Source organism: Notolabrus celidotus, chromosome 13, assembly GCF_009762535.1.
Source record: "Notolabrus celidotus isolate fNotCel1 chromosome 13, fNotCel1.pri, whole genome shotgun sequence".
NCBI lineage: Eukaryota > Metazoa > Chordata > Actinopteri > Labriformes > Labridae > Notolabrus > Notolabrus celidotus.
The window spans coordinates 12,512,700-12,527,797 of NC_048284.1; the positions used below are offsets into that span (position 1 = coordinate 12,512,700).

Below are 15,098 nucleotides of genomic sequence, written 5' to 3' on the forward strand. Positions count from 1 at the left end.
ATTGGTTCCCTCTTTTAGTTTGAGATACACAACAGTGCTTTTTATCGTCTTGTAGATTAAAGATGGGCTTTGTTTACATTTTTGACAACCTCAGCTTGAAATCTGACAAATGATGATTGCACAACTGCTGTAAAAGTTTGGATTTTGGTGATGAAGACCTGTAGACATGAATGCAGGTTGATTCTTTAAATGCTTCATAATCATATCTGCAGAAGGGTTGAATGCAGACATTGAGTTGAGCCAATCATCTGGTGATAATCAAGTGTTCTGTTGAGCCTCACCACAGCTATTTAAGCGCCATTCAAGTCAATAAATAGAGCAAGGCTGCAGTTTTCTCCCCCTCACTTTCCTCTTCTCCTTCCTGCTTTGTCTTTGGCAGCCCACACTGCTCTGGCATCAGGGCTTACTGTACTTCTCTGACTCCTTTTCCATGATATCCAAAAAGGTCATCGGGTACTTTCAATAGTTGACCTTTTCCTGAATTCTCTGCGTGGACATTACTTTTGTGTAATTGCATCCTGGGAAATAAAGGGCCATTTCACATGTTAATGTTTCAAACACTTTCAGCCATCTTTGACTTAGTGCGGCTGCAGCTGCAAAGTTTTTATATCCCGTTCATTCAAACGGATTTGTTGAGCTCTGTCAAACTTTTTCCTACATTTCCTTCAAGGAAATGAAAACCAGGGATTGCGTCCATGCAGTATTCCAAGACAATGTTCAACAGTGTAAGAACATGCAGTCAATGGAATCCATTACTGCAGACATTCATTTTTTCAGTCATCTCTGCAAAGACTTTTAAAACTTTTTTTTAGAGTTATATTTTTGGGGCTTTTTGCCTTTATTACATAGGAAAGCTAAAGAGAGACAGGAAATATGGGGAGTAGAAAGTGGGGAAGACATGCAGGAAATGGTCGACCGGTCGGGAATCGAACCGGCGACCCCTGTGACGAGGACTGTAGCCTTTGTATGTGGGGGGCTTAGACCGCTTGGCCACCAGCGCCCCCCCTGCAAAGACTTTTTAAGCTATTTTTCCTCCAAAGCAGCACCATCAATCTCTGTTTCAGCACCTGTATTAGCCAGGGTTCTGCTTTGTTTCAAACTTACTGCAAACTGAGAGTGAGGGCTGACCTGCCCAGCATGCCAAGGACCACTCCCAACATCCCATTAAAGGCCTGCAGTTGTTGTTTTTTTTTACTGAGCACGGCAGGTCACTCTGCATGCTCCAGTGCGGCAAAGGCCCCTCCTGTATGTCTGTGCAAAGATGAAAATATGTGAAAGGACAAACAGGCTGTGTAACAAAGATGCTATTGTCTCATGTTGTTTAGTGCTTTTGCTTTTTATTGATACATTTGACATTTGGGGTTGAAATTCTGCTGTGAAAAATGTGGCACATCAAGAACTAAAGCTTTGTTTTTCCCAGTTTGAAGACAGCTGGCTAACAACATTGAAATTAAAGCCTGATTTCTCTCTCTCATGTGATTTCTCAAAGTACAGCACTCTGTTGAAGTTTTACACTACTTTGTTGTTAATACAGTAATTATAAACCCTTTATTAACACGCCTGTGATTCTCACAACCTCATGTTTTTTCCAGAATGTGCATAAGGAGGAAGCAGGCAGCAGCCCCAGGCCCGAGACCCCCAGCACCCTGACGGAGATGGAAGCAGACATGGAGGGTAGCTTCCCGGAGGTGGACCTGGACACCTACCAGACCACGCTGGAGGAGGTGCTGACCTGGCTGCTGTCGGCGGAGGACACGCTGCACATACAGGACGACGTTTCGGACGACGTGGAGGAAGTCAAAGACCAGTTTCACACACATGAGGTAGGAGGAGATCTACGGGTTGGCTCCACTGTAGATTCATACTGATATTGATATCATGAATATCACACCTACACTACAGCTTCATGGTCTCTATTGGAAGATTACGTCACAAACCTTTATAAAAATTATCTATTTCTGTATCTGATTTCTGTTCAAACTTTATATGAATGAAACAACAAGTTCAAACATGCAATTATCTACTGCCTTTAAAAACGGCTCACTTCAATGTAAAGAGAGAATGCTGTCAGCTGCATGTCAGCAGCAGCTCGGCAGCTGACATGCAGCTGCAACAGTTTAGCAAGGCAGCCATCTCTTCTTATGGGTAAATAAAGAGTTGATAGTTATAGATGCTAATGATTCCAACACTGATGGATAGTATATCATTTTTCTTACTGTAAAATATAGCAAGGCAATTAACGACATCCTTATGTGACTCTAAGATAAGATAAGATAAGATAAGATATTACTTTATTGATCCCCCAAGGGGGAAATTCAGTACAGCAACCCAGACATAAGTACAATCAAGAAAGAAGTTTCAATAAGTGAAAATGAGTAAAAATAAAAATAAAATGAAATAAAATAAGTAAAAATAAAAATGGATAAACAAAGCTAGAATACAATTTAGATATATACAAATTGTCCGATGCTATTTTCTCAACATGCACTTCAAAACAACAGTTTACATTCCGTTAAATTGCTAAACGGCAGCAATTCAGAACATGTTATAAACCCAAAACAAGCATCAAAACAATAAACCATTACATCAATAAAAACCAAGCCTTAAATAGTTGGTATAAAAGATGACAGTGTGTCTGCCCTTCATCTCCTCCGGCAAGTCATTCCTTAACTTAAGGCGTTTTTTGACCGCAGGAACTATGGACTTTAAATTTAGTACAGGGGTAGATAATCTCCCCCCTGAAAAGCCCCTGCTTGGATGGTTGTACTTTTCAAAGGTCCTGGGACTTTCGGCTGAACGTTACAGTGTTTGTGGAGTTTACACAGTTGTTGAAACACAGAGGGAGTTCCTGGGAATGCATACTAGTTTAGCCTTTTATTAAGATTTCAAAATATCATTTAATACAATTTTTCTTCTCCATACGTCACTGGCCTGATTTGCACAATCTACCTGCAGCCTCAGCCCGCAGTCAAAACGCAGACAACAATGAGGGCACAGGAACCTTTTAGTTCTGGGGAAAGTAGTTCTGGGGGCTAGAAGACCCCGGAACTCTTGGTCGAAATGCACCTTTAGGGGCCCGGACAGAAAAAGCTTGATCAACTTAAGTTTTGCAGTTTGGGGGACTTCTGGTTGCAATGTAAGGGAGGAACGTGTGTGAGAGAACTCCCTGCCCACTATTTTCCTGTTTAACTACATTTTTTCTGCTGACTTCCAACATGAACATCTCATTTTGATTTATTGTGAATACTTAAATGCAAAATGAGCAACTCTAAGAGTGCCAAACAAAGCAATAACACTTCAGTTGCAGCTACACATGAAGCAGGAAAGCCATCATCAGTTGCAGCTTCTAGCTCTGCCACAAAAATCACATCTGCAACTGAAGACAGTACACCCACTCCGCTCATCTCTATGGATCAGCTGGCAGCAGAGTTAAAAAAATTAGAGGTCCTCTTTGCTTCGGGAAGACGTGTCGTTTCTAATTCAAGAATCTTTCTCGACTCGCTGCAGAAAAACAGTGAACTCTTTTTACAAGCACCTTACCTCTGTGGAGTCTGTAGCCGAGGACAACCTTTAAAGACTGGCCTCCATCAGAACTCTCCATACTCAAAACTTGTCTCTTGTAGACCAATTTGACGACCATGAGAACTGCTCACAGAGAGCCAATCTACGTATATTGAATAACCCTGAGGGCAGTGAGGAGTTTAAAGTTGTGTAGTTTGACTGAGGAACGCTTGGTGATGACCTACTGGAGGTGACATGAAGGCTCGTTAGATGTCAAACACCTTACCGTTCTAATGTTAGAGTTTCATTTAGCAGCATTTAACGACTCGTGGTGATACTTCTTTATCCTATTTTTAAAAATGTTCAAAAGAATAGGGAAATACAGCAAACTTAAATAGCAGATTAAAAGATGCATAAAGAAAGTATAACCATGTGTGTTTCCTCCTCTTTTCCCCTTATATTCAGTACGTCTGTCTTTAAAATCCCATTCAGTCTTTCTGAATAAATACATGAACAGAAATTCACAAGAGGAGGTTAAAAACAGACGTTTGTTCACAGTTGTCTCTTGTCCTTTAACACTCTCACTCAGTGTATATGAGAGATTCCTCCTTTCATTGTTGAGACTACAGACAGTGTCCCAGAGATAGAGGCCTCCCACAACCAGCGGTACATGCTCGGTACATGCTCCGTACATGTCGGGAATGCCAGGAATTCTGCCGTGCCGCACAGCACCCTATGGTGCCCTGGCACAGAGCTCACTCGCCTGCTCGGGGGAAGAGAAGGCGTAGCTGCAGGGTTTGTGTCTGTGCATGTGTGTAAAGGGGCTTTGGCAGGATTTCCCTTGGCTGAAATGTGAATATTTGTGAAGTCTAACGTCTGGAATGCAGGTCAAAGCAGAAAATAGCGAGACTGAGAGCAACAAGACCTAAAGCCTCTTTAACAGCTCGGCTTTTCAGGAGTTCTTGAAAAAAAAAAGGTCCGGTTTGTTTCTGCTTTTGCCGTTTCACATACTTACTCCAGCTTCTCCTGCTAAGCCTCATCGAAAACAATGTGCTCAGAGGTGCAGACGAAAATGCTTACTCATCCAGAGAGGTCACAGAAAACAGACAATAACTCGCCTCATTGCTTTTCATATTTTCTCGGGACATGAACCAGCAAAAAATCAGCTCCTCTGAGGAATTCAGAGACGACGGTACTCCTTCAAAGCCGCCCCTTGTAGCTCTTCTTGAAGCACTCTCTTCTTCCGTGTCTGTTTTGCAGTCGGGCCTCAGTTGGCTGTGTGACAGTTTGCCTTTAAGTTTTTGTGCAACTCTTACAAGCTTGACTGACTTTTGCTGTAGCAACACTTGCAAACACACAAGCCCAGAGGTGATGCCCGGTGCTTCTGCAGGGCGTTATTAAGCCAGAGGGAAGTTTTTGGGTGGGGGACAGAAACGTATCCAGATGTTAGCGTGTGGGTGCCAAGTGCCAGCATGCAGCCTCGCTTTACATAAGAAAAAGTTGAAGCTGAATAAAAGTAACTTTAAGGGTATGTTTTCAAAGTTAACATGTTAAGATAGTAGACATTTTTATAATTTATCTCAGAGCTGTTTTATTTCTAGCACGCAGCTTGTTTCACTTCTAACATTCAGATTCAGCATGCATTTGTTTTTGTTTTTTTATAACTGCTTCCTCTACTCCGATAGGCCTTCATGATGGAGCTGACAGCGCACCAGAGCAGCGTGGGTAACGTCCTCCAGGCGGGTAACCAACTGATCGCCCAGGCCAACCTGACAGAGGAGGAGGAGGACGAAATCCGGGAGCAGATGAGCCTCCTTAACGCCCGCTGGGAGAGCCTACGGGTGGCTAGCATGGACCGCCAGGCCAGGTTGGTATACACACACAATTATCGGCTTTAGTCCTACAGAACTTGTTGCTTTTGTCAGTGTGGAGAAGACAAACATCAGTGAATGATCCTTTTCTTTTTTTTTTTAAACTTAGTTTTTATTCATTTTTCTCATCAACAGAACAATGTGAAAAATATTTCTTTTTTTTTTTTCTTTTTCCAGCTGTAAAGTTACATTTGGACATTATGACAGAATTAGATAACACAAATACAATAAAGCAAAATGTCCACTCCAGAGAATATACATATAAACAATAATACACACAGACAAACAAGTATAAGAATAAATGTTCATAAAAGTAAAGGAGAGATGAAAGTCATAATTAAGTATTGTAATCATGAAGAAATAAATTCTAATCCACTCTGATATATCACGTGTCAAAGTACAGGTGCAAAGTCAAACCCAGGAAAAAATATTGCATGATCTTGGTCTGCGCCTAAATTAAACATCACTCTCTATTGCATTAGTAGAGCCAGCACAGGTCTTCTTGTTGAGAAAGTTTCTCTTTGGAGTCTTAATTGGTATGTAATTTGTTCCATTTGATAAATGTCCCAAACCTTCTGGATCCATATATTGTAAGTGGGAGGGTCTGGTTTCAACCAGCTTATGGTGATGCACTTCAAGGCCGCTGTAGATAAGATATTAAACAAGTATTTTTTGGCCCTCCCATTCAGGCCAACGGGCATCACTCCGAGTATTGCCACCAAGGGGTCTTGAGGAATGTCCTTTTGGAAGACCTCTTTCATTGCATCAAATACTTCTCTCCAGAACAAGTTTAGTTTTGGACATGACCAGAAGATGTGGGTATGGTTAGCCACATGGGTTCCACAATTCCTCCAACAGGAGCTAGGATGTGCCTGGCACATTTTGGATGATATTTACGGAGTTCTAAAAAATCTAGTGAATGATCCTTTTCAACAAACATGAATATACAGCTTTAAGATTGAAGTCTGACTGTAGGAGAGCATCTTTCTCTCGGTGTCACTGTCGACATCAGATCTTCAGGACTATTTCCTGTGAAGCATATAAAAGGCTGCAGGTGACCAGTGTGTGAAGGTGACACCTCATAAGCCGTAAGCGAGCCAAGGTCTAGCAAGTCTGACGCTCAATCCGTGCAATCAAGGTTTATGATGTCTTGGACGTCTGCACACACACACACACACACACACACACACACACACACACACACACACACACACTAACACACACACACACACACACACACACACACACACACACACACACACACACACATACACACGGTTCATAAACTGCATCTACAAAGTCCACCAGAGCATTCATTCAGTGTTTGTGTATGTGGGTGTCATCAGGATTTTGGAACAATCAAACAGCTGAACAAGACAGTTCAATCTTAACTTAATGAAACTGGTACAGTTCTTGTCTTACTCTGCAAACCCATCTTTACGTCATTTTTCCCACCTTCCCTCTCTAGACTCCACGAGGTCCTGATGGATCTGCAGCAGCAGCAGCTCCAGCAGCTCTCTGATTGGCTCACACTGACCGAGGAGCGAATCAGGAAGATAGAGACAGACCCGACAGCTCAAGCTATCGAGCTCTACAAAGAACAGATAGAGCAGCACAAAGTAAATGAAGCTTCCTTTAATAAAACATGAATGGAGTCAAAGACGAGTGAGTCATTGTTGAATGAAATAAAACAAATCTTGTGATCTGGTGGTCACATGGGTGATTCCTGCTCTTTAATGACTCACTCACCGTCTCCATGGTGTCCCCATAAAGAGGAGAGGCAGCTCAGTTAATGAGTAATGTGTGACTGAATTTGCTTTTATTGTGTTTCCACTCAGGAGCTGCAGAATGACCTGGAGGCGGAGCAGGTGAAGGTTAACTCTCTGACACACATGGTGGTGGTGGTAGACGAGAACAGTGGTGAGAGTGCCACCGCTGCTCTGGAGGAGCAACTACAGGTACGTCTGGTCATACTGGTCATCTCTGTGAACCTGTCTGGACATTACATATTCTAAAGCAGGGGTTCCCAAACTTTTCAGCCCGCGACCCCCAAAATATAGGTGTCAAAGACTCACGACCCCCATTGTCACTCAAAGTGATTTAGTGTGGCTTCATTTAGCTGGTCTGCAGAAAATTAGCCTATATGAGCATGTGGCTGTGTTTCCTGTGCCATCATACTAACACAAGCTGTAGCATGAGATGGAACAAAATGTTGATAAAATATGGTATAAAGCCACAATAAGACACACAATTTAAAAAAAGAAGACAAGCAAGAGCATTAACCTGGTGCTACTGATGCTTTTGATAATTAACTGTTCACTAATCCTAAAATTCGGAGTCATCTGGCAAAAAGAAAGGAAGAAAACTCATTACATTTTCTAATTTCAAGTTTTTTTTTCAAGTTTAGCGTCTATTTTTGTCAATATTTCATACTATAATTGGTCAAATTTGCTAATTTCTATATAATTTTGAAAAAAAACAACATTCTAGACGACATCTCAGGACCCCCCATCTGTCCTTTGGGACACTTTGGGAACCCCTGTTTTAAAGGAGGGCAGTTCCTTTTTGGGGCCTATTTAGGAAGGTGAACTCAGTAATTTTTGCTTAGAAAATGTCTATTAGGTATATTTAGTATTTTTTGTTTCATTCATGAAAGTCTGTCAGTGAGCTGTGGATGAAAACATGAATTTATGAAGATTTACAGGCTTTAAAATGTATCTCAAAGACGAAACACAAAAAACATAACTCAGTTCTTTTTTTTAGAAATACAGATCAGATTATTACAACTTCAGAATTGTAGACTTGTTTTTTACCTCATTCCAGACTTTGGGTGAGCGCTGGGCGGCCGTGTGTCGCTGGACGGAGGAGAGGTGGAACAAACTGCAGGAAGTCTTCCTGGTGTGGCAACAGCTGCTGTCAGACCAGGTGGGACATTTCACTTCACTTTCACACAAACGCATTCATCTTTTTCCCCTCTCTCTTGTAAAATAAATACTTGCTTTTTAAATTTTTTTTTTTAGAAGACTCAATCAACACAACACAAAATAAAAATGCTGCTATTAGACTCAGAGGCAGATCTGATGCACAAATATTTCATCAAAGACAAAAAAAAAGCCATAGTCTGAAAGAAAAAAGTAGAAATAAAATCTGAAATTTAAAAATGAATAATAATAAGATTAATAATAATAATAATAATAATAATAATAATAATAATAATAACAAAACAAATAAATAAAAATACATGGAAAATAAATATGACAGTTACATTAATAAATAAAAATAAAGACAAAATTCAATTAATAAATACAAATATAATGAAAATAAATATGTTAAATTGATAAATACAATAAAACAAATTAAAAAAGTTACATTAAAGCTGCTGTTGGTAGGAATGGTGTAACAAACATTACTTTTTTTCTGCTGGGTTTGGAGAAAAGGTCATAATGCCCATCAGTACTCATCGGTAAGTGGATTAATTTGAGACTATTGTGAAATCTCTGCTTTTCAAATGCCTTTGTATCAAGCAATGTTATTATTCCTCTCATTCCCGTTATGACGGACCAATCATAGCTAATCTCCAACTCTCTGTCCTGATTGGTTAAGGGGCGGCCTCTATTACATCCTCCGATTGGTTATGAGTCCGGCACTATCATGACTGCACACGCCGATCTATGTTGAGGGGCTAAGAGGAAATCTGGTTGGGAGGGATAGTTTTGACATTCAAAGTTCCTCTCTCTGAAAAGACCATACCACCTTATCTGGAAAACATCCGTTTTTAACTGTAAACTCAAAGTGATACTCTCCATATAGAAACTGTCCTTCATTTTATTCCTCCACTGTGTGACTGTGGGGGCCTGTGGCTTAACCAGGAGACTGTGATGATCTTCTTTGCAACTAAAAGCAGGACCCTTAGCAGCACTGCATGGCCTCCGTGCTCCTTATCCCCTGGCAACATTCCTGATAGGAAGTAGGAGGGTTCAAAGTGTAGTTCTATTCTCATACAGTTTTTAATTTCAAGTTTAATACCTTTCCAATATGTTACTAGTTTTGGACAGTCCCAAATTATATGTGTATGATCTCTGATGAGGTCCAAGACCCGTCAGCACGTATCTGATGATCTACATAATTACTTTAAAACAACACTTGATCACTCTTTTCAAGCATTGCAGACGAAACTTCAAACTGCCATTTAAAACTTAAACATTGTCGAGTTTTGCCCGGAAATTCACTTCCCACTTTTAATTGAAGCGATTGCAATCAAAGAGGATCTTTGATTTGTGCACATCTCTTTCAGCTGGAAATGTCTGGCCTTGAGTTTAGATAATGATCTTGTAGCTGTGTTCAGAAATAAAAATGTTTTTCATATATTAACAATGCTCCATAACGAGACATGTTCCAGTTAATTTATGCTAACGATCTTTTCCACCTCTTCTGTAGAGTTTGTTCAGAGAGTGGCTGGCAGAGAAAGAGGAGGCCTTGAGTGAAGTACAAACAAGCAACTTCAAGGACCAAAGTGAAATGAATACTAATGTGCGCCGTTTGGCAGTAAGTAACCTGCCAAGTCTCTGCAACACAAACTTTACAACCAACTTTAATTTGTGAACTTTTACAAGATCATGTTGAGCCTCTGAGTTTTCTTTTCTCAGATATTGAAAGAAGACATGGAAAAGAAGAGGAAGACTCTGGACCAGCTGTCTGATGCAGGCCAGGATGTGATATCGCTGCTGCGGAACCCAGAGGCAGGGGCTAAGATTGAAGCAGACACAGAGGAGCTGGCTCATAGATGGGACAACCTTGTGCAGAAACTGGAGGACTGCTCATTCCAGGTATGTTTGCCATGCAGGAAAAATCCTCATATTATTCTGTTTGATCCTAAATAGTCTGCTCCAGATAAGCATATTGTATAAGAAATACAAAAAAGACATTTTTTTTGGTCAAAATTTTGTTGAAACCTGATTTCTGTCTTTACTCTACCTTTTAATGTAGTGTATGTAAAAACTTTAAAGTTAGAGCTCCTATCCAACAAAATCCATTTTCTCAGTTTGTTCAGGGGCATTTCGACCGGAGGAACTTAACCCTGAACTACGTGCGTTTGGACCGGTGGAACTAGGGTCTAAATTTAGTTCAGGGGTAGATAATCTCCCCCCTAAAAAGCCCCTGCTAGGGGGGAGAGTTCTTTTCAAAAGCCCCGGGGCTTTTGGGGGACAGGGCCTGCAATGCTGAACATGTCTGATTGGTAGATTGACCGCAGTGTTTTTATTCCGCCTGTCGTCCACAATAACATCACACACATCTGTGATCCACTTGATTTCTCTTTCTTTCATTTGTTCTATCTTTTTTGTATGTGTGTGTAATTTTCAAAAGAAGAAGCTGTGATTCCCTTGATTTAGCAGCTTGTAACAGTAGTCTTCTCTCAGCCCACCGCGAATGCGTCTCTCCTGGTGTTACGGTTTTAAAACTGACCCTGTAAACTGGAGACCTTCAGCTGAATGTAACAGTGTTTGTGGAGTTTACACAGCTGTTGAAACACAGAGTGAGTTTTAAGATTCAATATCCTCATCAGATATTTAATGATCATCTAAAGACGTTTATGAGGGACGCATCCGGCTGAAAGTCGGCAGTTAACAGGGTCGCGGTTTAAACCAAAACACCGGCCGATCTCTGCCACAGCGTTTTGAGTTAAAAATGATTTTAAAGCCGTGTTGAAACGTCTTTGCTACTCACGCTTATCTCCTCTCACGTGTTGATCCAGTGAATCTATCTGTGATGAAATATAGCACCATCTAAAAGAGTGCGAGCCGAGTCTCTTCCATGCTAACAGGCTAATTGTTGTGATACCTGCTGCTCTGTCTCCTTCTGTGTTGTCATCTGTGATGAATGGCGTTCTTTTTTGTCCTAATGCCCTCTACTGGTCCAGTGGTGCAGTGCCTTTACTTTTTATTTCCTCACCCGCCTATTGAGAATGCAAAATTAGTAAAACATTTTATTAAGTAATTTTTAATGCCTGAAACCGCTGCGAGGGGGGTATGCGTCAGACGAGGTGAAGGAAAAAATCTCTCTTGTTCTATTCTACAGAAAATATTCATGATGAGTGATACAATTGACCCTCAAAAGAATGCAGGATTAGTTTTATTGTCTGGATATACATCTTACACATGTTCAGGAGAAGATCAGCAGTAGATAAAAGTTACCACTTTGTCCACTAGGGGTGCCAAAATCAACACAAACAGAAAGTTCCTCACTGGAGCTTTAAATAGACGTTTTAATATGTTTATGTCTCCTAATAATGACTTTGTTGTTTCTGCTAAGGTCATGGAAGCTGTTACGGACGCTGGGCTGACTCCGGGGGCAGGGGAGGTTTTCTTGGATACAGTTGATGCGGCTGGTCCAAAGTCTGACCAGGAGTTGGCCCCACCTGCTCCTCCCAAAAAAAGACTGGTGGAAACAGATGCAGAAGTCAGACGAGTGTAAGAACAGGGATGCTTTCTTAATTTGAAAAAAGAAAGACCTAAAGGCAAGCAAGCACACACCAATGCACGCTTTTTCCCCCTGTATTCTTCAGGTTTGAAAATAAACTCTCTGACGTCTCGAGCTGGATCAAAGCATGGAAGACATCCGCTCAGGCGCTGGCCTCCACTCACCCCGAGAGCACGCCTGGCACACCAGACCTGCAGGAGAAACTAAAGGTAGACCTCCTGATGATAAGGCATAAAAAGCAATTTAAGTAAGAGCCTAAAATAACACCTCGGACATGTGTTGACCAATCACTTCAGGGTTTGGAGTCGGAGCTCACAGCAAAGGAGGCCACAGTGAGTCAAGTGATCAAGGAGGGACGAGGCTTGATGGAGCAGCTGGAGAGAGGTAGGAGGGAAAGAGGAGGTTTGTAGCTTAATGTCAGCAAATGATACATCATTTAAGACAATAAAACAAAGAATCATTTCAGGAAATCTCTCCAAGTTTTGTGCTGAAATAGAGCCTCATATTTATAGCTTCTCCCAGGCTACTGGCTTCAACAGAAATCTTCCATTTCCAGTTAAATTACGCTCGTCTTGTAAGATTTTACTACTTTTCCACAGCTGCTTGGCATTTTCTGGATATTTACAAGGCTGAATAATTTTTTTTTATCGCCATTCACTTATAGATGCCAGTAATCTGAACGTGTGTGTTTGTTGGTATGTGTGCCGTGGACAGAGCAGTAAAAATCTGTCAGCCCTGCAGGGTCGCTGACTCCATATAACAGTTCAATGAAATGAAGAGGCTCCCAGGATTTTTATGTGTTTACATTGTTCTGGAGGCAGCGAGGGGTGGTGGTGGTGGAGCAGTTGCTAAGTTGGAGTAGAAGTCTCTAACGCTAAAGTTTCCATTGAGTTTGACTTGTATTATCTAATCTTATCTGCTGTTCTGTCATCTTTACTGTCTGTTTGACTGTTATTTCTATCAGCATTATCTATTTTCTATCTCCCGTCCCAAAAAACTCAACAAACTGTTACACCTTTAGGCAGAAGGGTATAAAAATCCACTCAAAGGCAATTATATTCAACCATTTTGTCTGTTGGCTTCTCTTTCTGTAGAGGGAGTGTGTGTGGACTCAGTGAAGGCAGACCTAGACCTGGTCCAAACAGATTGGGACGTGAGCACAAGGGAGCTGCAGGCGGCCGGCGAAAGAGTCCGCACTCAAAGCCGGGTCAGAGCGGTGTCTGCCGAGCTGGCAGACCTGGACCGAACCTTGGGGGAACAGGACGGGTGGCTGGACTCGACCCCGGCTGCATTGAAGTGCGATGAGGCTGAGATCAGAAGCTTGAGTGGAGAATGTCAGGTAAGGAATGTCTGCTCTAAACCTTTCATTAGTGCTCTTGGACAGTTAGTTATGTACTTCTATATTGGATCTTAGGGGTGAAGTACATGGAAGAGAAGTTTTGTCTTGTCTGTCTCTTTCCTGAAGCGTGGAGAGTTTGAGTGGGGGAAAAACATGTGGAAGTAAAACCTTTGACTGTAAAAAACATGGAGTCTCAGTGACATCACTCAACACGCTGTTGGGCATGTAGTAGGAGTGGAGGGGCCTAAATTTCGGGCTCATTAATGGCCCTCCCTTTATTGGGGCTTGATAGTCAGTCTCACCTTTCCCTTCACGGTGGGTGCTTCTCAAAGCTCTAAACTGCAGTCTCCTCGCTCCTTGCTCCTCGGCCGAACAGGAAGTAGTTACTGACGCGCCATTTTAACTTGCGTCCCAAAGCTCTAAACGCTGCTGGAGGGGAGAGGAGAGAGGAGACTGATCGGAGGAGTGATAATCGAGGAAACACGAGAGTAGACTTTAAAGAAGTCTTTTCTCTGACAGACACGCCCCCTTAAGAAATAGCTCTCACTGATTGGACGATGCAGCGGCTCAGACTTAACCGAAACTTAACATCAGCTGAGTTTAATAACAGAGAAAAGACGGACCTTAAAACAGTCACTAAGGGTGCCCTCAAACAGATCATAAATATACGTTGGTTTCTAAACAGTCTGTGTGTGATGAGCTGAGATTAAAAAGTGTTTGATGTGAGATATAAACACAAAATACTGAACGCAAAATCATAAATTCAATATAACAGGATCACTCCTGAGTTTTATATATGATTGTTTATTTTAGATTCACTGTCTTACGAAAGAGAGTCATAACTAATAGATAGAATATATATTCATGGTCAGTTATTCCTCATGTAGTTTCCCCGTTTGTTCTTGTTTTCTTCATGAAGAGAATCTGACAGTGAAGTTTGTCTGTTAGTAAAAACACTTGTTATATTTCCTGTCAGGTTAATAAAGTTTCATACAAGGCTGATCATAAATGAGCACGGGGTTTGAAAAGAGGTGCATGGTTTCTATTTTCCCTTAAAGTAATAAATAATTTAATAATGAGGCATTTTAAAAGTGAATCGATCCGTGATGCTTCAGGACAGAATAAACAGAGAGCAGATTCTCTTCATGTGCAGGTGTTTGTTAAACAGGTAAACACAGAGACAGAGCTCTGTTACTGTTTATATTTATCAGAGTTATTACAGTGAACATGTGTGCAGACACAAACAGCTGTTAAAGCCGTCATTACAAACCGACGTCGCTTTACGTGACGATCTGGAGGAAAGGACGTCTCATTTCTCTTAATACAAATCTCCTCGTTTCCTCATTTCCTCTTGTTTCATTTCCTTGCATCTCTGGTGGGCGGGACTAAGACGCAAGTGAACGACGCGAGGATGAAAGTTAAGAGCTTTTAGACGCACCCAATATGTAGTTGGGCATGTAGTAGGAGTAGAAGGAGTGGAGGGGCCTCAATTTCGGGCTCATGGCCCTCCCTTTATTGAGGCTTGATAGTCAGTCTCACCTTTCCCTTCACTATGACCCTCATGCCAATAGTGCTGAGTGATGCTGAATAAAAAAAAAATGAAACAAAGGCTTTGCATCTTAAAGGAACAGAAGCCAATGTGATGTCAAAAGCAGAAGAAAAACTGAAACAACAACTTTTGTAGCTGAATTATCTTTCAACAACTCTACATACTCTCCTTCAGCAATGCATATATTAACAATATATTGATACAAAATTTGAATTACATTCTTTATTGACAGATTTATTTTTTGTAGTGTGTTCATTTTGTGTTTTCTGCAAGTTTTAGATTTCTGCTCTAAATCCACAGTCTTTTAAATGACTGTACTTTTATTATTGATATCTTCTAACCAGAGACTTTCATTCCTAAT

At 41.2% G+C, this 15,098-nt stretch overlaps 1 protein-coding gene across 2 annotated transcripts in view; it reads left to right on the forward strand.

The window, feature by feature from the left end:
• Positions 1-15,098, forward strand: part of utrn (utrophin) — a 281,528-nt gene that overhangs the window by 51,276 nt on the left and 215,154 nt on the right. For both annotated transcript variants that reach the window (XM_034699118.1, XM_034699119.1), the window contains exons 10-20: positions 1,593-1,823; positions 5,187-5,368; positions 6,841-6,991; positions 7,211-7,330; positions 8,196-8,297; positions 9,810-9,917; positions 10,019-10,198; positions 11,682-11,839; positions 11,935-12,058; positions 12,146-12,233; positions 12,944-13,188. In XM_034699118.1, the coding sequence (XP_034555009.1) occupies positions 1,593-1,823; positions 5,187-5,368; positions 6,841-6,991; positions 7,211-7,330; positions 8,196-8,297; positions 9,810-9,917; positions 10,019-10,198; positions 11,682-11,839; positions 11,935-12,058; positions 12,146-12,233; positions 12,944-13,188 (1,689 nt within the window). The remainder of the gene's footprint in view (positions 1-1,592; positions 1,824-5,186; positions 5,369-6,840; positions 6,992-7,210; positions 7,331-8,195; positions 8,298-9,809; positions 9,918-10,018; positions 10,199-11,681; positions 11,840-11,934; positions 12,059-12,145; positions 12,234-12,943; positions 13,189-15,098) is intronic.